The 24,785-nt window shown below is 33.7% G+C and overlaps 1 protein-coding gene across 1 annotated transcript; it reads right to left on the bottom strand.

Moving 5' to 3' along the window:
• Positions 1-11,447: 11,447 nt before the first annotated feature.
• On the bottom strand, positions 11,448-12,395 carry LOC119520605 (olfactory receptor 8H1-like). Its single transcript, XM_037818565.1, has one exon. The coding sequence runs from the start codon at positions 12,393-12,395 to the stop codon at positions 11,448-11,450; it is 948 nt and encodes a 315-aa protein (XP_037674493.1).
• Positions 12,396-24,785: the final 12,390 nt, after the last annotated feature.

Raw genomic sequence — 24,785 nt, 5'->3', positions numbered from 1 at the left:
ATCATTGTAGTATTAATTATAATCTATGGTTTAAATTAGGTTTCACTGTGTAGTGTGATCCCACTGCACAGTGGATTTTAAGAAAAAATTCTGTTGCTATAAATAATATTTAACATTTCCCTTTGTAATCACACTACATTTGTATTTCAGTGCTCTTATTTATGTACACAATGTTACCATCACCAATATCCATTACCAAAACATTTCCATTATTCCAAATAGGAACCTGTACATTATAAGCCTAATCACTTATTAATATGTTTATCTTTTTTTGTGGGGTTTTGACATGCAGTATACTTTTTTCATTTCCACTGAATTAGAAATAAACTGACAGCATAAGGAAAAAGAGCAGATTTCAAATATTGCTTTGTGGCAAATATCGTTGTTTAATTCTTTTAGCAATAGCTTTTATAAACAATTTTATTAGTGATCACTAAGTGATATTTAATTGGTAGTTTTTTTAGAGACTACATAACTAAGTATAAAATATTAATGAAATGACCATGATTTCTTCTTGCCTGAAATATGTCTTAAAAATCCACCCAAGTATATTGCGGGGATAGAATAAACAACAAATATTGTCACTAAGTTAAAATTTAAACAGCATTAATAATGGTAAACAAGCTGCAAAAGCCAAAAAAAAAAATGAAGAAGTTATTGATACATATCTCTGGAGCAGAAATGGAGTAAAAGATATTGCACTCTTTCTGAAGGCACACCAAGCTGCATCTACCTCCAGAGTATCTACTGCTGCTCTTACATCACTGCTTCTGAAGGACTACTTGATTGGTATCAGAGCCAGAAAGGAGCAAAAGAAATAATCTGGTGTCAAAAGAAAGCCCTATGAGATAACTTAGACTGAAAGTTTAACTGAGCCCTTATTTAAGTCATCTGGAAACATTTTAAATTAAGTAATATTCACAATGTTTTTCATTTCAATTTAGTAAGATCTTGTGGTGTGAATGTATTTGCTCCCATTTTATAATTATGACAATTAAAGAAAAGCTTTTCATGCATGTTATAGTAAGTTTAAAAACAGTAATCGGGTGTGTATTTCCACCATAACATTTTTGGATATAAAAATTGCAATATTCATTCATCATTGTGAATTTTAATATGATTTAATATGAAGACAGGTGGTAGAAAATTTAAAATAAAATTAACTGGAAAACAAACCACATAATGTGGCATTTTATTTTTTTTTAACATGATTCATTTAGCCCAAAAGTGTATAAAATGATTTATTCATTTACTTTACCCTGATACCTGAATCTACTTGGACTGAAACTCTGTCCTGATTAACTCATCACTGCCTAGACTACCATTTACCTCCCAAGAAATGAACATAAGGATATAACTGTGCAGGCTCTCTTTGAATGGGATATTGCCATCAGGACTTTGAAATATAAATTGAAATTTCAGGCTTGCCATCAGACTTGAAACCATATGGTATTCAGATGAAAAATGTGACTGAAGTCACCATGTTTATATTGAGGGGTTTCACAGGCAATATTGCTCTGAAAGTCCCTGTTTTCACTATTTTCAGACACCTTTCTTTTTTACTGTGACAGGAAATTTGGGACAGGTTTTATTGGGCATTAAGGTTTTCCAGCTCAACAACTCCATATACAGTTTTTTTTGAGAATATTGAAATTCTTGGATGTCTGCTATTCTTCAGTTTTCACCCCCAAAGTATTGCTCAATTTCCTTGAAGAAAATAAACCATTTCATTTCTTTAATGTAGAATGCAGATGCTTCTTTATGTTACTTTTGGGACCACAGAATACTTTCTCTTGACTTCAGTGACTTATGGTTGCTATGTACAAACTTACAACCCATGCTGTATTCAAATACCATGTCACCATGAGTCTATGTGCCACTCATTATTGTTTCCTATGTTGCTGGCATTTTGCATGTTACATTACACACAGTGGCCACTGTTAGCCTTTCCTTTTGTGCATCCGGTGAAATTGAAACTATCTTTTTTGACATCCCTCTACTCCTCACTATTTCTTTTTCTGACACTCACAACAGCAAGCTTCTACCTTCTACTCTGTGGGATCTATTCAAATAACTACTATACTGATAGTGCTGATTTCTTATGTTTTCATTCTGTTGGCATTTCATTCTGTTGGCTTTCTGAAAATATGTTTTAATGAAGGGAGATGAAAAGTCTTATTCACTTGCAGTTCTTACCTAACTGGAGTGTCAATTTTTAATGGGACAATCTTCATGTGTGTGCAGCCAAATTGCAGGCATACTTTGGACCATATGATAGAGTCTCTGTTTTATAATGTTGTGATCCCCATGCTAAATCCCATCATGCACAGTTTGAGTAACAATGACATTAAAAGGACAGTGGAAAAATTATGGTCATAAGTAAAATGCCTTTTTAGAATTGAGTAAAATGGAAAAGAATATTGGGGATCAGTCCATATCTTATTGGTCAGTGATGAAGGAAGAAAACATCTTAATTTTTCCTGTTTTCATTCCTAGAATATTTCCAAAGAAAATATTAATCACTTTCATAAACATTTTTTAATTGTACATTAATTGTAGTAGGCTATATGCCTATGACTATGTTTAGACTGATCCATATTAAATATTCTTTGATAAACATATTGATATTTTTAGATTTTGTATAATTTGATTTTCACTAATTGTATTTAGAGTTACTGTACTCAGGATTTGTTGCCAAGATATGACATTACCTTATTTATAGTAATTTCTGCTCTATTGTCAAAGTGAATTCATCTTCTGAAATTGCTGTGAAAGACTTCCAAAAAATTATATGCAGTACTTGCTTCATGTGGCCCTCACATTCACAGTTCCATTCTGTGGATATGACTTTTGCACTGCTTGGATCAACACCATAGATTTTTATTTCATTATTTCCTTCCCACTATCCAATCAGAATTGATTAGATCCATTCTAAACCTCCTGAAAATATATGGATGTTAATATTTACTAAGTGTATAAATACTGCTCTGCAAGAACAAATAAAAATACATCATAAAAAATAGCTTAAAACTGGCTACTATGTACAAGTTCCAAGATCTCAAAAGCTGATCTACTTTTGGGAGTTCCTGTGATGATATGTCCTTTCTCAGTTGCTCTGGATGCCTTAATCTGTAACTATGAGACCCAAGCTTGCATTAATTATCACTCCAAAATTTACAATTCATAAACAAATCACAGAGAAATGTTCTCACATTATGTCAATTCACATCTGCTTCTACCTTATTTATTCTGCCTTATTTATTTTTGTTCTAAGATTTATTTGAAGAGACCACAAGAGTGTAAATTTACTTTTATTTCAATGAAATTCACTCTTTTCCCACCAATGATTCTTGTTCCATGACTCCAACTGTTCAATATTGTTGACACAATATAATCAAAGAGTTAAATCTGAAGTGTGATTTTGTGACCCAATGCAATAATTTTCAAGACTTCAGTTTCTAAACTATTATACATCTCTATTGGAATAAGTGCATGTTTGATATCAGTGTACAGTTTAAATATACACTCAACATTCCTCTAAAAATAACAAACAAACTTCAGGGGCACAAAACTGAAATAATGTGAACATGTTGCCTTATATAGAAATTAAGCTACTTTAAGTCACAGCATCTTAAAATTTACTTTCCTGATTATCATCTTTTGAGATGACTTTTTTCTGGAATAAGGAACAAAAACTACTTCAAAGTTTTCTGAATATTCATCTCTTACAATTGTTAAAACATTTGCAACATTCTAGGACTTTTTTAAGGTCTTGACCTTTCACGTAGGGGATTGAAATTATTAAGGTAAAGTTCAATTCAATTGTTCCAATGATTTATGAGTTTTTGTTCTTTCAAATTAACAATAATAATCTGTCTGTGGGAAAGGATGAAGTGAGCACTAGGAACCAGGATGTATTCAATTGTGCCTAAAAATATCAGACCAATAATTAATTCAACAAGTACAACAAAAATAGATATTAAGTTAACATGCATGAAATTCTACTATCCTCCCTAGTTCTCACAGTATTTTCTCTCTTAAAGGTCAATATTAAATAATAGTCTATTTAACTCTCGTTAATAACTTGCTATTATTCATATCTCAACTTGATTATCTTTCCGTCATCCAAGAATTCATTGATTTTCTTGACCCTTGGAAATTCACTTTCATATCATTTGGTAAGGTCATCATTTAATATTTGTTGTGAATATTTGATTATTTTCCAGCTCTCCCAATGCACAGATCCTGCAATTTGCATGGAGACAGGAATTTTGTCTGTTTGTCCATGCAATTGTATCCCCAGGATAAAAGTTATTACCTGAAATATAAAGTTTATTCAGAAAATATCTTTGAATGTATGATGAGTCACAGAATAAGTATTAGTAGCAATTGTTAGCACTTATATGTTGCCATTTGTTTACTGGACATTTTATAAATGCATTAAACAAACCAAGTTATTCACATAACTCTAAGAGTTGGTTCTATTATTGCCTGTAATCACAGTTGAGGGAACAGAGGCATATAAACTCTTAAGAGTGGTAACAGGATTGGAAACTAAACTTGATAGCTATAGCACCCCTGCTTTTAAGCACTTTGGTACATAGAGTGAAAGAACAGGGTGATCTTTCTATTTTGCTTACTTCATTTTCAGGCCTCCAGAAAAGGCCATGTGAATGTAAATGTCTTCATTTTGTCAGTGGCAGAAAGAGAGAGATAAAAGAACCTATGTAATAATATTAGAAAAATTAGTTTCCAGTGGTTTTGACAACCACTCAATTGGTTGATACATACAGAGTTTGCCAATTTTGAGCCTGTATAATCATTATTGAAGACATTAAAAGAAACAGAAAAATGGGGAGAAGGAGAAGTTTGTAAAAGTAAGTGCATGAGACCAGTAATACATATAATGATTCAGGGGTTCCATTACATTTTTAAATTGCAATACTAGAAACTCAGATATATATTGTACGGACAAGTGTAGAGTTATCCATAATGGAGATATTTAAAAGCACAGCAGTGAATAAGATTTAAAAATATAGAATTCTACTTCAACTTAGTATGTAAAATCTGTAAAGAACATATCATCACCTCTAACAATTTTAAACAACCATTATTTTACAAAATCATAAGTTTCCATGAGCCCACAAGAAAGAGGAGGTTGGAAATAGCCAGGAAATTGAATACCAAGGAAGGGCAAGCCCTTTAAAAGGGCGATGGGGAAAAAACACAAAAAAAAACTGTTGCACATTTGACAGATGTTGGGGAAAAGATGTGGTCACTCTGCAAACATATGGGAATAACACAGACACATTTCATAAAATTAAGAAATCAAGTGTAGGCTAGAGTGCCAATTGGGAAAAGCAGTGAGCCCTAGATTCCAGGGGTTTCCATTCACTCAGAATATCTTCTTTGCAGGTCTCTGTCAGGTACTAATGAGAAGGACTGGGAGAATGCTGGGAGACTTTAACACAAGGTCACAGTACAACCCATGAAATACTAAATATCCTTCTCCTCCTTTCTTACTATATGAGGAATTGCTATTATTTTACCAAATAATATGATAGATAAAATGTATTGTTATGTCCAACCATAGAATTCCTACTGCTTTCCTACAGTAACCAAATGATTAGTAAACTTTTACTTCCTCATAGTTTCTCTTTAATTACCCAAACAGAGCCTAAATCCTGTAATAGTCTCCTTCATAAACCCTCTTACTTAGAAACTGCACATTTTCACATGACAATTTGTTCTTCCTCAGTGCAATGACTAGTAAAACCAAATTGTTCAACCACAGTGGTTCTTGGTGGTCTTTGGCTAAAGAACATCGGCAATTACTAAGTTAAAAGTTCTAGTGAAGAAGAACAGACAACATGCATTAATAAATGAGAAATATCAGAGGGATAGAATCTAAAATTTAGTGTCCAATGCATTGCCGGAAATAAAACTTTTTAAAAGCACACACACAATAAAATAAACAAAGCTTTCCATCAACAGTATCATCAGTAGACTAGATACAGATGAGGAAAGAATGAGTGAACTTGGTATTAAGCCAATTAGAATTAACAAAACAGAAAAAAATTAAACAAAAAATAAAGTGAGGGAATAAAAAGTGTCCAGATCTGTGGGAAAATATCAAATACTACAATATACATATAACTAGAGTACTACAATAAGAATATAGAGAGCATACATAAGAAGAAATATTTAAATAGATAATGAACAAAACTTTTCTAAAAATAAGGGAAGACATCAAACCTCTGGTTCATGAATGCTAAAGGACTTCAGGGGTGTTAAATGAAAACAACAAGTCAAACAACAAACAGAACACATATAGACTGGTCTCTCAGCTGAAAAACAAAGATAAGTAGAAAATTATGAAAGAAGTCAGAGGATAGCACATACACATACAGAAGAAAAAAACTATAAGAATTATAAAGACATCATTAAAAATGACATAAGCCAGAAAATATGCAGAGATATGTTTAAAATAATTAAAGATAATAACTCTTATTGCATATGTGACTACCCACTGAAATGTCTTTTAAATATAATAGAAAAAAATTTCTGAGGATAATTAACATACATGCATACAGAAATAATTTATAGCCAGCAGCCTGCAAGTTTTTCAGACAGAAGGAATATATTAACAGAAGAAAACTTGGGTCTACTCAAAGAAGTAGTAGGATAAATATGTAAAACTGAAGGTAAATATATTGAATATTGGATTTTTAATATTTTAATATCTTTAAAACTGTGTCTAGGAGAAAACTGTGATGATGCACTGTGGGTTTGAGTCACATTTGAACTGAAATTTTTGACAAAAATAAAGTTTGGGACAGATGAAGTGGAACTTCTTACTCAAAATTTAATAATCTCTAGAGCAACCATTTTGAAGAGAGAAAACCAAAACCTCAATAGAAGTGATGAAAAAGGTATAGTACTAAAGTTACACACAAATATTAAAAGGATAGTAATATAATGTTATTAACATCATTTTGTTGTTAAATTTAATAATTTAGATGAAATATACAATTCCTTAAAGATGCTTACACCAGAAAAATTAATAACCTAAACCGTCTTGTATCTATGCAAGAATTTGAACTTTTCCCTAAAATCATTCTGCATAAAAAAACAAACAAAAAAAAGGAATTCTTTTCCCAATGTGAAAACCTCACATTTCCCTCAGGCTTGAATGTGAACAGAATTCTGTGTGACTCTTCTTAATATCTGTAGAAGAGGCCAACATGTTGAGAGATAGTACAACAACATAGAGGAAACCTGGGTCCCAGGGTTACTTCATGGAAAAGAGCCACCCAGAAAGAGTAGTTAGCAAAAATCCTCATTTATGCATCCATGGATGATAATTTCATTTTTGTTGAGCCCTTCTGTTTCTAAATACATTGTTTCATCAGGATAGCCTGCATCTAACTACTCAGGTTCTTGATTTTCCCCACAATCCAATAAAATCACCTGATAAATCTGTCTTTTGTTTACTAAGTTCTTTCTTTTTCTAAATAGGACTATACATGTAGGTTTGGAAAGATTTGGCTGGTGTTGCCAAAGTCACACTTTTCTCTCAGTATCTCTATAGAATGCCTGCCAACACCATACATATCTCAATGAACCATATTATTTTTGTTAATTTAAAACAATAAAATCAAACAATGGATTTTTTTTCCAATTGTAATAACAGTAGCATACTTTTGTAGAAGAGCAGGCATATCTTAGAGATGTGATGAAGAATGTAAGACATAAAGTCACACTGTCTGGGATCCAATATGAGCTTGTCCTTGAAGTGTTGACTGACCATGAACACCTTCTGTAGTCTCCCTGTGCCCCAGTTTCATCAACTGTAAAATTCGGCCATACAAATACATCTGTTGAGGCACTCTTCTAAGTGCTGGGGATAGATCATTGAAAATAATGGCAAAAATCTTGTGCTCATAGAGTTTTTATAGTGGAGGAAAACAGAGAGGAAACCAAGGCATAAGCAAAGTATATAGAATATTAGATGGGGTAAATGCTATGGAAAACAAATGCAGCATGCTAGAGGAATGGGGGCAGGTACTATTTTAAATAGGGTGATAAAGAACCATCTTATGAGGAAAAGAATGAGAAAAGATCCATGCAGTTATCTGGGGAATGGGAATTTCAGGAAGAAGAGAAAGGAAAAAGCCCAGGCAGCATCAGGAATAATGCATATAGGGAAGAGTGAAGAAGGTCACTGAGGCTGCTCTGAAGTGAGAGTGACAAACACACTGATAAAGGATGAGTTCATAGAGGTAAGGGGGGGCAAGATCATTTTGGATCTGTAGGGTATTATAACAGTTTTGAGTTTTACTCTTAGTGTGATGGGAAGTCTTGTAGGTTTTGTGAAGAAAAGTGATATGACCCAACTTATTTTTAATAGTAACACTCTGGGCCATATATTGAGATTAGACTAAAGAGGGAAAACGTAGAAAGCAGGGAGGTGATCTAGAAGTTTTATGTAATAATTTAAAGACTTAGTTGATGGTTCCTTAGGCCAGGATGGTAGCAGAGGAAGTGTTGAGAAATAGTCACATTGCAAACATATTCTGTACAGAGAATCAATATGATATTCTTATGGACTGGATGTGACATGTGTGACATAAAGAAAACTCCAGGATGACTCCTAAGTTTTTCCTGTTCAAGTAGGAGGATGGCTTTCCATTATTTTAGATTCAATTGTAGATAATGCAAGTATCTACCTGACAGCTATCTTGTTAACATAAACTATGTTAATTATGTGTCTAAAGCACTTTGAATATTGTCTTGTACTCCATAGGTTCTCAGTAAATATACTCTATTTTATTCTCTTATTACAGAACATTGATCATTTGCAAATAAAAACTATTATTCATAATTTGTTATGCTCTACTTCAATTTTATTTTTTATCATTATTTAAAGAGTTCAATTTTTACAATGCATATACAACACCACCATAAACAAAGATGTTGTCTCAAAACTGTCTCAGACCAAAATTAATATAATATTCAATAATATAAATATGGATAAAAGAGGGACAATATAAATAGTCTTGTGTTTTCATATTGTCCAAAGTTTATAGCACATTTATTTAATAACATCAAAAATGCTTTCTAGAATATGAGGATAGGTTAGTCTGAATTTAATGAAAACAAGCATTTCCTGAACTTATTATTGTTTGAAAAATTAGAGAATCCATTGACCATAATTGCTAACACAAACCAACAGCATGTATTTTCTAAATCAGAGACATATACAACTTGAAATTAAAGCCAACACAGCTCATGAAAAATACTAGAAAATATAAAGAGCTTATAAATATGAGAAAAGTCACAAAATATGCACAAGATGAGAAATTAGTCAAAAAATACATTTTGAAAAAATAAATGCTTAACAAAGCATCTCTAATTGCAAATAAAAAAAGAATTGCAATAAATATAGAGAACAATCAACATAGAGCTCAGATAAAAAATAAATCACAATAGAGTAACTATGAATATTATATATAATGAGTTAAATTTACATACAATTTCAGGATTTAGATGGGAAAATGCACATTTTAATTACTTGAATAAATTAATGAACAGTGATGAACTGGTGAAAAGTGGTTAAAAACTTATTCCTAAAAACAGAGGCTGAACATTTTTTTAAAGATTCAAATATCATTTAGGAAAATGAACAAATATAATTCTACAATGAAACACTAACATTAATTAAAACAAATCACTTGAATACTAAAATATATCTAATAAACATTGTAAAAGTCTAAGTAAAAATAATTAAATAACTGGAAAATACAGAAAACATACATTCTTAAAAACACTTAACAGCAGAGTATATCAAAATTGCAATTCCAGATAATGTGGAGGAATTTTTAAGGGAAGTTTTAGCAACCTACCTGACTAAAATTTATGGGATGTCACAAAATTTGGATTCATTGTCAAATCATAGCTTACCAAATTTTCTTTATTAAAACTTTAAAACAAATGAGTCAAGAATTTAACTCAAGATTTTTTTTCTTTTTATAGAATACAACAAATTTATAGAAATCAGGAAAAAGGAAATGATTTATTTTTCATCATATTGAAATTAAACATAAAATTACTACTTTATAAAGCTTGCTGATTCACCACAGAATGGTAAGGTTTTGAAATGGTTAGCAGTAGTGACAAAAGAATTATTATACTATGTATATAGCTAACGTGATGAGTTGATAAACTTCAGATCTTAAAGCATTGGAAGATGAGGTTCTTGATTTCCTTACGTACCAAGAAAATATTCACTTCTAAAGATTCAATGACAGAGGAATTAATAAAGGATTTGGGGATGAGTGGAAATCAACAGCTGCAAATAAAGGAAAAGAAAATGACAAAAATTTTATATATATATATGTGATACACATACATGTATACAAGATTGATCTAGAAGACTATGAACACTATAAAAATGATTAGGGTATTTCTACTTTCTTTAATATTTTAAAATATTTTCCAAATATTGTTCAATGATCACATATCCTTTTTTCTATAACTTAATTCCAAAATATTTTAATTTGCTCTAAAAACAAATATTGAAGACTTGATTTTAGCTGTTAGTTCATTTATAAATAAGAATAAACAAAAGTATATATAAAGTGCCAGTGCATAGTTTCATAACAAAAGGCATTGAATATTCAAAATCTGCAAGTATGTAAATATTCTGAAGGTGTGGTCAAAATTTATTAGCATTGCATTAATTTTTTCAATTCATCATCTTATAATAACTGCATGATTTAGAATTATTATTTTTCTTATACATTTGAGGGAACTAGATTTATAGTTTTAGTTACTTAAGTCATGATGCTATATAGCTGAAAAATGGCAGATCTAGAAACCCTGGATTGTCCAGTCCAAAGTAGCATTCTTTACAACTTGCTATATTTCTTCTTTAGAGAATAAATGAAATGACTTCTGAAAGTGCTCTCCATAGTAAAATTCTCTGAAATTTATGCAGCTAAAAAGCTGACAGATCTAGAAACAAAATCTTGCATTGTCTGCTCCAAAACAACACTCTTTACTATTGTGCTACATTTTTTCTCTACAGAATTAATGGGACTTCTGAAAGTGTTCTCCAAAATTAAATTATTCGAAATTGGAGCATGCAAGGGGAATACTATGATACAATTTAAAAGATGAAAACATATTTTTTTGTACATAGATTGCCTAAAGAAACACATATATTTAAGCCACAGTTTTAACCACACTTCATGGATTACAATTGCTATGTACATTTCTAAAAACATATTGTTGGAAATGTTCCAGATCATGTATAGTTAGGTAGCTGTTGATACCTCAAAAGAAATTCAAACTAATTAAAGGATACTACTTGATTTAAAGATAAACCAAGTAAATTCCCAGGTAAGAAAGAAAGAAAAGATAAGCTTGAATGTTCAGGGTCACTGTCATTTCAATTGCCCAGAGCTCTCTCTCTTCTGCATGACTCTAATGAGAGCATTTTTCACTTCTTTGTTCCTAAGACTATAAATGAGTGGGTTCAGCATTGGTATCACCATAGTATAAAACACAGAAGCAACTTGATCCCTTCCCAAGGAATAGGACTTCTTTGGTTTTAAATAAGTGAATATCATAGTGCTATAAAAGATGGTGACTCCCAGGAGATGGGAGGCACAAGTAGAGAAGGCTTTGTGCTTTCCTGAAGTGGAATTAATTTTCAGGATAGTAGACAAAATGGACCCATAGGATACAGAGATTGTGATAAGAGATCCCAATACAGTTATGCATCCAAGAATGAATATCATTATTTCAGTATCATGAGTGTCAGTGCAGGACAGGGCTAAAATTGGGATTGTGTCACAGAAAAAATGGTAGATTGCATTGGAGTTGCAAAAATGCAAACTGCTCATGAAAAGACCATTGATCAAGGAGTTAATAAAGCCAATCATATAGGAACCAGTGATAAGGGCATGGCAGAGTCTCATAGACATAACAACTGGGTAGTTTAGAGGGTTGCAGATAGCTACATAGCGGTCATAGGCCATTGAAGAGAGAAGGAAAAACTCAGTGGCACCCAAGAAGACAAAAAAAGAGATCTGGGTGAAGCAGCCTCCGAATGAAATACACTTGTTAGAAGTCAGTACGTTCTCTATGGTTTTAGGTGTGATGACTGTTGAGTAACTGAGGTCAAGGAATGAGAGCTGACTGAGGAAAAAGTACATGGGGGTGTGAAGCTGGAGATCCAGGTAAATTATCAGTATCATCACCATATTTCCCAAAAGAGTAATCAGGTATATCAGGAGAAACAGCATGAAGAGGACCTGCCTGATGTCTTCAGAGTCTGTCAATCCCATGAGGATGAAATGAGACACATTTGTGTTATTCCTGTTTCCCATAGTCTTCACTGTTGCAAACTGTTGAGAAATAATAGGTGAATACTAAGAATGAATGACTTCAAAAGCTTTTTGGTTATATGAATGATCTGCCATTTTAAAAAATTAGTATAGTGGTTCTGGAAAGTCATAATAAAGTGTAGATCACAAACTATGATTGGAAAAATCTTAGTTTGACTGTCAAATAAATGCTATGTATAAATCATCATTTGGATAATATATAATAGAAGCTATATATATTGCATAATTACAATGATCTTGACATGACCTTTTTTTAGATGAGGAAAAGGGCACAGAAAATTAAGTAACTTATCCAGAGTCACACCATTAACTGTTGACCTTGTGATTCTTCTAAGATTTGTTGAGTCCAGGAATCACGCTCATAACACTACATTCCTACTTATAATTAATTTCAGTAAAACAGAAAAAAATGTTAGATATATAAAAATCAATGATAGAGAGTTATTGCATTATTTACTGTGCATTTGTATTCAAATTATTTCATATAATTGGCAGATCAGAAATTAAAACCTTAGGCTGCTTTAATGTGGTCTATTAATGTAGACCACACATTATTATTAATTTTCAAAGGTTATGCTTTTAAGTGATTATTTGAAATCATATTTCTCCCCAAAATTTATTATTGATATATGTACATTCCTTGATGAATCTGATTCCATCAGTTCTACATTTGCATTTCTACAACCCAGGCATTAATTCAGTGTGGCCTAAATGATGTGTGTGTGTGTGTGTGTATGTGTGTGTACATATTTGCATGTCCTTCTAATAATATCCCCATTTTTTGAAAGAAACTAAAATACTGTAACTTTGAGAATAATTCTTAACATGATCCAAAGTTCTAGAAATTTATCAACATTCAGTTTTTTCACAAATGAAATGTGTAAACTATAAAAGGAGCATGAAACTTCTGTGACATATGACTTGTTTCCTTTGACATAACTTGTGTTTAATATTTGTGCATGCATATTTACCTTATTCAGATCCTGTTTAAATAGAAACTTTCCCTGGAAATTATGTCTCATATGTATGCCTGGGATCTATTGTGAACATGGAGCAGAATATCCCTTGCTTTTCACTCTGATAATGCCCTGGTACCTCTTATTTTGAAGATTGTCAACAATGCAACATTCAGTCATCCATGATATGAATTTCTAAGGAAGATTGGTTGGCATGTTCCCACAACTAATGTATGCATGTTAAGGAGTGTCAGATAGTTCCTCCTCACCTGGAAGCTGCATAATGTTGGACATCATTTTTTTTTTTTTTTGGTTACTCATTGGCAATGCTGTAATTGATGACTGGGTAAAAGAAATGGTATTTCTAGAGAAATATTTAATCTGTTGCTGTAAGGACAGAAAATTAACCATGAGGGATGGAAAAACACATTTTTAATGAAACAATTTTATATAAAAGTGACACAATCATAAGAGCAAACATTGGTCATTATACAAAAATCAGAAAACAGCAAAATTTAAAATAGAAAATGAGATTTGTTCATAATTCTTTTTAAGCTATAAATGAATTTTCTTCCAATTATTTTCCTTTGTGCATATAATGCTTATTTATATGCATACTTATGTATTCACATAATTTTTATCCCACTGAATTTTCAGTAACATTCTAATTTTCTTATTAAATATTTATAATATACCATTATCTAATCTATGGTATATTAGACTTTTGTAAAACCTATAATTTCATGTATTTTGCTTTGGCTGGTTCTCCATAATTAACTTCTTCCTTGGATGAATGGGCATTTTTGAGGCATCACAAGGAAAATATGTTGGAGTTTCTCCATTCAGGTTTGTCAATGTCTCCTAATTCATCTACACAGCAGGTGTACTGTTGTATTCAGTCAAAAATTTTTGTGCAACTAGTTTTATTATTTTAGGGTGCTGGCTTTAATATGAAAAGAAACAGAGAAAAACATATACCTCAGAGCTGAGATGAGTAAATATTTCAGAGCAGAGATGAGTAAATATTTTATAATTAATTTATTGAACAAAAGCTCATTTCCTCTTTTCATGTGAAACTTGCAATAATTAACCATAATGAAGTCAAGTTTCATGGAGATTTGCAAGCAAGAGAATTTGTTTATATTCTAGAATTTCAGGAGAGTATTTGATGATATGGATCAAGGATGTTTTGGAAGAAAAATTCTTCTCTTCATCAGAAATTCAGTGATACTGAGAAAAGCTTACTTGGATATTAAAAAGCAACTATCAATTTATTTCACAATAGAAGATCCTGTGCTTTAAGCCAAAGAAGAGACTAACAGAGATTTCTACATTTATGCTGCTCTATTAGGATCTCCTTACTCTTTGTAAAATCACCATGAGAGATTTTCTCTTCCTATCATTGAAATAATTTTTGATAGTTATGTGCACTTTAAAATAATGTAAATAAGAACTGAGGACAAAATAATTTACAAAACTAATTTGATAACTAATCTTTTTGCTGAATCTTTGCTAGTGGGATTTTAACATTTCATCTATAATAGTAAAATAATTTTGGTAGAAGATCAGGAATGAGGAACAGAAAAGAAATATGGCTTCTTTGTTCTATATTTCTACAAAATTAGAACTTTGTTCCTGACAATTATTTGATTCAATTGTTTCTTAAGAATTTTATTTCTCTATTTAAGTCTGTCAAATTTTGCTTTATGTGTTTTCAAGCTCTGTTAAGGAATTTTATATTTTTTGATAAGCTCTATTTTCAATTTATACTGTTCTTCATTACTCTGGAGTACAGAAATCTAACATTTCTAATAGAACTACATTGTACAGTAGCATTTGTATGTTTATATATAGAGGTAAATATTTTTACATCCTTTTACAGTTTACCTATTTCTTATAGACATCATATAGTTGGGGTTTACTTTTTAATAGAGTCAATTACTGGGCTTTTAATTGGAATATTCATTCCACTTAAATTTAAAATAATTGTTTATAGAAAAACAAAACAATACAAGAGAGAAGGTGGTGGCATAGAGAAGAGTGGAAGGTAGTTCCCCCAGAGCAACTATAAGCAACCAGGAAAGATCTGGAATAACTGCTGGGAGATGACCATGAATGTCCACACATTGTGCAACAATCTGGATTGGGAGAAATGACCAAGATCACAGCATAAAATCTGGGAGTAAAAACTGCAGCCCTGAGCCAAGAGCCCCTCCCTCACAGCAGCCTGAACTGCAAAACCTTACTGTGATAGAGAGCAGCACTCTCTGAACAAGCAAATATACTTCAGCCCAGCTCCAACTGGGGTTTTAATGTAAACTGCTCAATATAAACTATGAATCCCCAACAAGCTTTCAGTGATGACTGACCTAGGGGATGTATCTATCTCAGGATGGGGAGCCCAGAGGATTGGGTGCTATCTCTGGCTGATGGGTGAATCTTGGGGCTGTAGACTGACCCTGAAAGGGGGATTTCTGTCCTTTTCTCTCTCTCAACCTAGACACTTCAGTGGAGAAAGCCTCAGCTGTTTTCAATTCACAGTGCTGGGCAGCAGAGAAGCCTCAGCCATTTTAAATTCACAGCATTCTGACCCAGACAAGGGTGGAGATAGCAGAATCAGAAAAATGAAGAGTCTTTCTACATGCAAATGACCTCTCTCTAGGGGGGCACATTTTCCCTAAGAGGAAGAAGGTGGTGTCAATCTCTACTACCCACCTTACATTCAGAACCAGACCCCAGAGCCTAGGGGAAAACAGCCACAGGCCACATCTACTTATACCAATCAGGAGTGACAGGCTGATGTGTGCCACCTGCTGGGAAGAAAAGCACAGGGTGTGTCAATCCTCTAAGACTCACCATCAATGAAACCAGATATTGAATATTTCTTCCTTCTGGGACCTGAGCCTGTTCTTTTCTGGGAAAACCTGATTGGGGTAACCAAGGAAAACAGATACTTAGACATCCGAAAACTACAACCTACACTAAGAAAAATGAAGTTATGGCCCAGTCAAAGAAAGAAACTTACATTTAAACAACTAATGCTAAATCAATTCAAAAAGTTTAGGGAAGATGTGGCAAAAGAGATAAAAGTTATAAAGAAAACTCTGGGTGTACATAAGGCGGAAATTGAAAATTCAAAAAAAAACCTGACAGAATATATGGAGATAAAAGACAACACAACACAAGAGATAAAAGACACAATGGAAATATACAACAGCAGATATCAAGAGGCAGAAGAAGACACTCAGGAACTGTAGAACAAGACACCTGAAAGCCTACACTAAAAAGAACAGACAGAGAAAACAATAGAAAAATATGAGCAACATCTCTGGGAATTGAATGACAAAAAAAAGCAAGAATGTACATGTCATGCAGGTCCCAGAAGGAGAAGAGAAGGGAAAAGGGGCAAAAGCAATAATAGAAGAAATAATCAATGATAATTTCCCATCTCTAATGAAAGACATATTAATACATATCCAAGAAGCAGAACATATTGCAGACTAGATCTGAATAGGCCTACATGAATACCCTTAATAATCAGATTATCAAACATCAAAGACAAAGAGAGAATCCTGAAAGCAGCAAGAGATAAACATCCATCACATACAAAGGAAACTTAATAAGACTACGTGCAGTTTTCTTAGCAGAAACCATGGAGGCAAGAAGGAAGTGGTGTGATATACTTAAGATACTGAGAGAGAAAAACCACCAACCAAGAAACCTATATCTGGCAAAACAGTCCTTCAAATATGAGGGAGAGTTTAAAATATTCTCTGACAGACAGACAATGACTGAGATTGTGAACAAGATACCTGCTCTACAGGAAATACTAAAGAGAGCACTACAGTCAGATAGGAAAAAAATAGGAGTGAGAGGTTTGGAACACAATTTTGGGTGATGATAGTATAGCAATGTAAGTACACTGAACAAAGATAACTATGAATCTGGTTGAAAGAGGAAGGTTAGGAGCATGTGGGACACCAGAAGGAAAGAGGAAAGATAAAGGCTGGAACTATATAACTCAGTGAAACCTAGAGTGTTCAACAATTGTGATAAAATTTACAAATATGTTTTTTCACAAGGGAGAACAAATGAATGTCAACCTTGCAAGGTGTTAAAAATAGGGAGGTATTAGGGGGAAATACAATCAATGTAAACTAGAGACTATAATTAACATAAACACTGTATTATGCTTCCTTTACTGTAACAAAGACAATATACCAAGGCTAAATGCATATAAAAGGGGGCATAAAGGAGGGGTATGGGACTCTTGGCATTGGTAATGTTGTCTGACTCTATTCTACTTTAGTTTAAGGTTATCTTTCCTTTTGTTGCTTCCTAGCTGTCATGTTTTATTTTTTTCCTTTCTTTTTTTTTCTTTAGCCTCTCTACCTTCTCTGACTTTTCCTCTTGCTTTATGGAAGTAATGGAGATGTCCTTATATAGATAGTGGTGAGAGTGGTGAACACATAAATATGTAACTATACAGGAAATCATCACTTGTCTACTTAGGATGGAATGTATGGGGTATGAACAAAACCATCTTTGAAAAAATGGGTTGATGAAGAAACCTTGAGGGCAATGTACTGAGTGAACTAAGCCAGACACATAAGGACAAATATTGTATGGTGTCACTGATAGGAGCTATTTATAATATGCAAACTCATAGATATGAAACATAAGGTACCAGCTGCAGCACCATACTCCTCTGCTTGGGGTTCAGGGCTTTTTATTTGCTCTGTTTTGATCTTTTGTTGGACCAGAGGATGAATATGCTTATTTTCCTCAGTTTAGGCTCCCAGTCATGTGGGGACTCATGGTTATCTGAAGAAAATTCAGTGGGGTTTCACACTTTGGGATCCCAGTCAGGAGAAGTCATGATATACCTGACTTGCCCTTTGGGCAACTTGCACCTTCTCACTCTAGTATGATGGCATGCTAATATCTCTAATCTTTCATCTATGTGATGCAGCCTCTTATTTAATGCATACTTCAAATCTGCTTGGGCTATCTGCATGTCTCTTTCTAACTTCATTTACTCTTCTAGGCTGAAAACCTCAGCTTTGACTGCCAGAGCTTCTTTTGTGACTGAGCACACAGCTCTTAACAGAGGCCATGTATAAGCCATGGCAGCTTGACAGCTCTCCCTTTTCCTAAATATCCTGTAGCCTGCTGCAGGAGAACCAGCAATCCAGCTGGGGACTTCTGCGGATCTCCATATTCCCTTGGTGGACCTGACTTGTCTAGGAGGGCTGCTATGTTTCAGGCCATCCTGGAATTTCCCCTGGAGAGTTCCCTTTCTCAGGACTCATGCTTTATATAGCCGGTGATTCCTTGGTCTCCTGGATGACATGCCAAATATTCCAAGCCAGATTAGCTCCAAGACCAAAGAACATATCTGTCACAGAGATACCCATGAGTTTAATTAGGGGCTTACAAACTAGGGAAAGATTCTTCCTGATAGTGACTGGTAAGGAAAATGAAGTCAGCATTCTAGGCAGACAGAGAAAGAGGAGTGCTAAGGGGTTGCTTATACAGGTTTATGTAAATGGAGTTTCAGCAGAGTCTCATGAGATTTGGCTATATGTTCTTATGAGGTTTGGCTACTACAGGTTCTTGTGATATTGGCTACAACATGATCTCATGAGATTTGGTTATAAGGCCTCACAAGATTTGGTTACTATCAGTGACTAGGGGAGGGAAGTTTTAATGTTTTCCCCTCTGAGTGGGGGAGGGACCTATTGAATTTAATGTTTTTCCTGGTCATGTAGGTGGCTGCAACAATCTCATATTGGAAGAGGGGGGGTGACCCTATTTCTGGGTCCTCATAGATACCTTCACAAATACCAATAAAGGTATAATAGGAGCCCCAGAGGAAGATACAGGGCTGAAGTCAGGAGGAATACTCAATGGAAGAAAACATCTCAAATGTAACAAAAGACATGAATACACATTCAAGATTTGCAGTGATCACAAAATAGAATAAACTTGGATAGGTAGTCAAAGTGTGGCAAGCTTGGACAGGGAGAGAGTTCTGAAAGCCACAAGAGAAAAGCAACATGTTAAGTAAAATGAAGTCACTATAAAATTAATGTTGACTTCTCAGAAGAAACTCAGCAGCAAGAAGGAAAAGGAAAGAAATAGTTAAATGATGAAAGAAAAAAAATCAATAGAATGTTTTTTATAGTTCAACATTGTCTTTAAAGTGAGGGAGAGGCTAAGACTCTCCCAGGTTTAAAAAAAAAAGGGAAATCCTCACTACTAAACTTGCCCTGTAATCTTGTTACAGGGAGTCCTTTCAACTGAAAGGAAAGGACACTAGACAGTGGTTAAAATAAGCATAAAGGAATAAAGATTTCTGCTACAGGAAACCACATGGTTAACCCTGACATCATCACACTGAAATTTTTGTGTGTTACTCCTCTTTGTACAGATTCCAAAAGGCAAATCATGAAAATCTAATGAAAAATGCGTTGTTTAGTAGATATAATGTGTTAAGTTATTATTCTAGTACAGCAAAAATGTGGAGGGTTTAGGGGTATAGAAAAAATCTGTATATGTTATTATTAAAGTTAAATTGGCATCAAGGAAAACAAGATTGTTAAAGATTTTTAATGTTATATTTAAGTCCCAAGATAACCCCAGATGAATATCTAAGAAATATACAGATGGAAATGAGAAGGAAAACAAAATAGTGCATTGTAAAAAAAAAATCCAATCAATTTGAAAATATATATTAATGGAAGAATTGAATGTCAAAAAAGATATGAGACTTACAAAGTCCCAAAAGCAAAATGGAAGAAGAAATTCCTGCATTTTCAGTAGCTACTTTAAATGTACACAGACTAAACTCTCTAGTCAAAAGGCAGATATTGGCACAATGATTACAATAATATCACCAAACTATATGCTGATTACAAGAGACTAACCTTATTTTCAAAGACACAATTTCATTTAAAGGGAAAGGATGGAATAATATTTCATGCAATTCCTCACCAAAGACAGCTGGGTAGCTATACTAATATCAGGTAAAATTGACTTCAAGTCCAAAATTTTTAAAAGGGACAAAGGAGTACACTAAGTACTGATGAAGGGGTCGATTCAAAAAGAAGATGTAAAAACTAAAATTGTATATGCACCAGAACAGCAAAAACCCACCATAATGAAGGAAATACTGAATTCTGATGGGAGAAATAGATGATTCTATGTAAATATTAGGAGACTTGACTACAACACATTTAGTAACTGATACAACATATATGTACAGAAGATTAATAAGGAAATAGAAACCTGAACCATTGTATAAAGCCAACTAAAGTTAAGAGACATGTAGAACATTTCACCCAGAAGAGCAGAATAAACATTCTTCTCTAATGTGCATGAGTCATTCTCTAGGATAAGCCATATGCTAGGTCACAAAACAAGTTCTTAATAAATTTAACAAAACTGAATTACTGCAATGAGTCTTCTCTCACAACTCTCACTAAAATGGTGCTCAAAATCCATAACAGTGGAATAATTGGAAAATTCACTAATATCTGGAGATTAAAATATACATTCAAACGAACAATGGCCCAAAGAACAAACCAGAAATTCAGTTAGAAAATATAATTAGCAAAAGAAAAAAAAGAAAACACAAAAATTTATAGGCTGCTTCAAAGGCAGTGGTTGGAGGTATTTTTTTTTATCTCCAACACATTACATAACTTGGATGAAATGGACAAATTACAAGAAAATACAAACTATCTACACTGACTCAAGAAGAAGTAAGAGATCTCAACAGATCAATAACAACTGAAGAGGTCAAATCAGTAATCAAAAACCTCCCTCAAAATAAAATCACAAATGAATTCACTGGTGAATTTCAACAAACATTCCAAAATGACCAATCCTGTTCAAATACTTCCAAATATTTGAATCAGAGGGAACACACATCCTAAAACATTTTATGAAGTGAACATTATTATAATTCGAAACCAGTTAAAGATACCACAATAAAATTATGAAACAATGTTCCTTATGAATAAAAATGCAAATATATATTCAAGAAAACATCAGCTAAGAGAAACCCATAGCATGTTAAAAAATTATATATCTTGATTAAGTAGGATTTATTCCTGGTAGAAAAGGTAATTTTAACATAAGAAAAAGCAATTAGTGTAATACACATTAACAGAATGAAGTAAAAAACAAAAAAAACCAAAATACACATATAAACACTTGTATGATCATCCCAATTGATACAGAAAAATCATTTGGTGAAATCCAGAAGCCCTTCAATAAAACCACTCAGAAAATGTGGAATAATATGAAATTAACACAAAATGATAAAAGTCATATATGAAAATCTCACAACTAACATATTCAATTTTGAATTTCCCCCTAAGATCAGGGACAAAGCAATTATGCCCATTGTCTCCAGTGTTATTCAACATTGTAATAATGCTCTAACCAGAGTATAGTATAAAAATACATCAAATATTCATAGTTTGCAGATGATAACACTATATATAGTTGAAAAGAGCAGAAAAACTAAGAGGTAAACTAATTCAGCAAAGTGGCAGAGTACACTATCAGTGTGAAGAATCATTGATAGTTCTACACACTAATAATGAAAAATATTAAGGAAAAATCAAGAAAAACTTCCATTTATAATAGCAATAGGAAAGAAGTAAAATCTCTAGGATTATATTTAGCCAAGGGTATAAAGGGCTTAAACACAGAAAAATACAAAACATTGCTGAAAGTACTTAAACAAGACCTAATAAGTGGAAGGACATTCAATGTTCATGGATCAGAAGAATAAATAAGATTAATATATCAATTCTAACCCAAGGTATCTCCAGATTCAATGCATTCCCAATCAAAATTCCAACATCCTTCTTTGCACAAGTGGAAAAGTCAACCAACAACTATTGTCCAAATAAAGGCATCAACAGTAGGGTACTTCCACTGAAGAACACTGATGGTGTCTGGAAAACCTCTGTTAGCTGGGAAGACACAAGGCTGGTGTCTTCTTGCTCCTAGCTTGTGTTTCAAAATGGCATTCTCAAAAATGTCAGCATCAGCTTTCAACAGCCATGTTCAAAATGTCTCCCTAAGCTGCAGCTGCTCTGATATCCTTCTGTTTGTGAGCTTTTATAGGACTCCAGCAAACTAATCAAGACCCAAGGTGAATGGACAGGGCCACAACTCCATGGAAATAATTTAATTAAAAGTATTACTCACAGTTGGGTGGGTCACATCTCCATGGAAACAGCCTAATTCAAAGATTTCAACCTAATCAGCACTAATTTGTTGGCCCCTACAAGATTGCATTAAAGAACCTGGTGTTTTGGGGGATATAATACATCCAAACCAGCACACATTGCTTATGATATAACATTATGGTAGATAAGGCATTACATAAGCCCACAGATGGTAGTTGTAGCAGAAGCATTGTGTGCAGGGATGGTAGTCCAATTATGTGTTTTTTTTTTTTCAGTAAGAACAGAACACTACCCTTCCATGAAGTAAGTGGTCCAATGTCATAACCTGCCACAAGGTAATATGGTGATCAACTTGTGGAATAGTGACAAGTAATAGTGAGTAGGGATGAGTGTTAGTGTCCATTGCTGATAGACTGGCACTCAGCAGAGAACATAGCCTGGTCTTGGAAAGTGGGCATTCATATTGCTGATCCCATGTATATCCTCCATCCATACACCACAGCTTTTTTGTTCATGAGTCCATCAGACAATGACAGGGGTGGCTGGGAAAATGCTGACCAGTATTCACAGCACAGTTCATTCTATCAACTTGTTTATAAAAATCTTCCTCTGCTAAAGACATTTTGTAGTGAACATTAACATGGGACATAGATATTTCATGTTTTTTGCCCATTCAGAAAATCCTACTTATAGAACTCTCTTATATCAGTTAGTCTCCAATTTTCCAATCATGTTCCTTCTGAACCCTAAACATAAAGTCAAAACACTTGCCAGTCCATTAATATGTATACAAGTGCACCTCTGGCCATTTTTCCTTACAAGCAAAATGAACAGGGTGCATTGCTTCAGGTTCTGCTGATTGGGAGGATTTCACTCCACCACTGTCATTCAGGAGTATTCCAGAGAGGGGTTGTAATGCTATAGTTGTTCACTTTTGGGTGATTTCTGTACAGTGTTTAAAACCCTTTGTAAAAAAGTTTCAAGTTTCCCTTTCTTGCAAGGAACTCCCTAAGAAACCATAGTGTGGGAAGGGATAGAGATTGTAAGGTGGAAGTAGTGGAGGCCAAGGGAATTTGATGCACTTTTTCAGTAACTTACTTGTGCCTTAATAGCCTGGTAGAGACAGAACTACTATATGTCACTTCCATTTGATGATTTGATTTTGATTTGATGATTATTTGATTTTGGGCAGCAGGGCATGCTGAAATTTATGGCTTAGTCATTCAGACAATGTCCATTTCATGATGGTAGCTCAGGTCTTATGGTAATTGGCTGGCCCATGGTTAAGCATTTAGTCTCTGCTAAGGCCCAGTAGTAAGCCAACAGTGGTTTCTCAAAAGAAGAGTAGCTATCTGCAAAGGATGGTAAACTTTGCTCCAAGTCCCACATCTGCATCATATGTCTTGTATGGAGGCCTGACAAAGTTTCCAGACAGAATCTCCAATTTCCACTGACACTTTAAGTGCCCTTAGATATGCAGGATCATTATGGGATAAGTAGCAAGTAGTTTCCATGACAATCTAGACTTGTTTTCATGGCTCTTCTAGTTCCAGTCCCCACACAAAACTTAGTAGGTTTTTGGGGTTACTTGATAAATGGGCTCAAGCAGCACACTCAGTTGAGGAATAGCTTGCTTCCAAATTACTTAAAGTCCAATTAGACATTCTCTTTCTTGGCTGTCAGACAGTCCAGATGCAACAGATTTTCCTTTCCCTGAAATGGGGTATCTTCACTTTGCCATCTCCATTTTTTTTAATCTTCATTTTATTGAGATATATTCACATACCACGCAGTCATACAAAACAAATCGTACATTCGATTGTTCACAGTACCATTACATAGTTGTACATTCATCACCTAAATCAATCCCTGACACCTTCATTAGCACACACACAAAAATAACAAGAATAATAATTAGAGTGAAAAAGAGCAATTGAAGTAAAAAAGAACACTGGGTACCTTTGTCTGTTTGTTTCCTTCCCTTATTTTTCTACTCATCCATCCATAAACTAGACAAAGTGGAGTTGGTCCTTATGGCTTTCCCAATCCCATTGTCACCCCTCATAACCTACATTTTTATACAACTGTCTTCGAGATTCATGGGTTCTGGGTTGTAGTTTGATAGTTTCAGGTATCCACCACCAGCTACCCCAATTCTTTAGAACCTAAAAAGGGTTGTCCAAAATGTGCGTAAGAGTGCCCACCAG

Source organism: Choloepus didactylus, chromosome 25 (assembly GCF_015220235.1).
Source record: "Choloepus didactylus isolate mChoDid1 chromosome 25, mChoDid1.pri, whole genome shotgun sequence".
Taxonomy (NCBI): domain Eukaryota; kingdom Metazoa; phylum Chordata; class Mammalia; order Pilosa; family Megalonychidae; genus Choloepus; species Choloepus didactylus.
The sequence above is the reverse complement of the archived record's forward strand: the minus strand, read 5'-3'. Positions and strand labels throughout refer to the sequence as shown.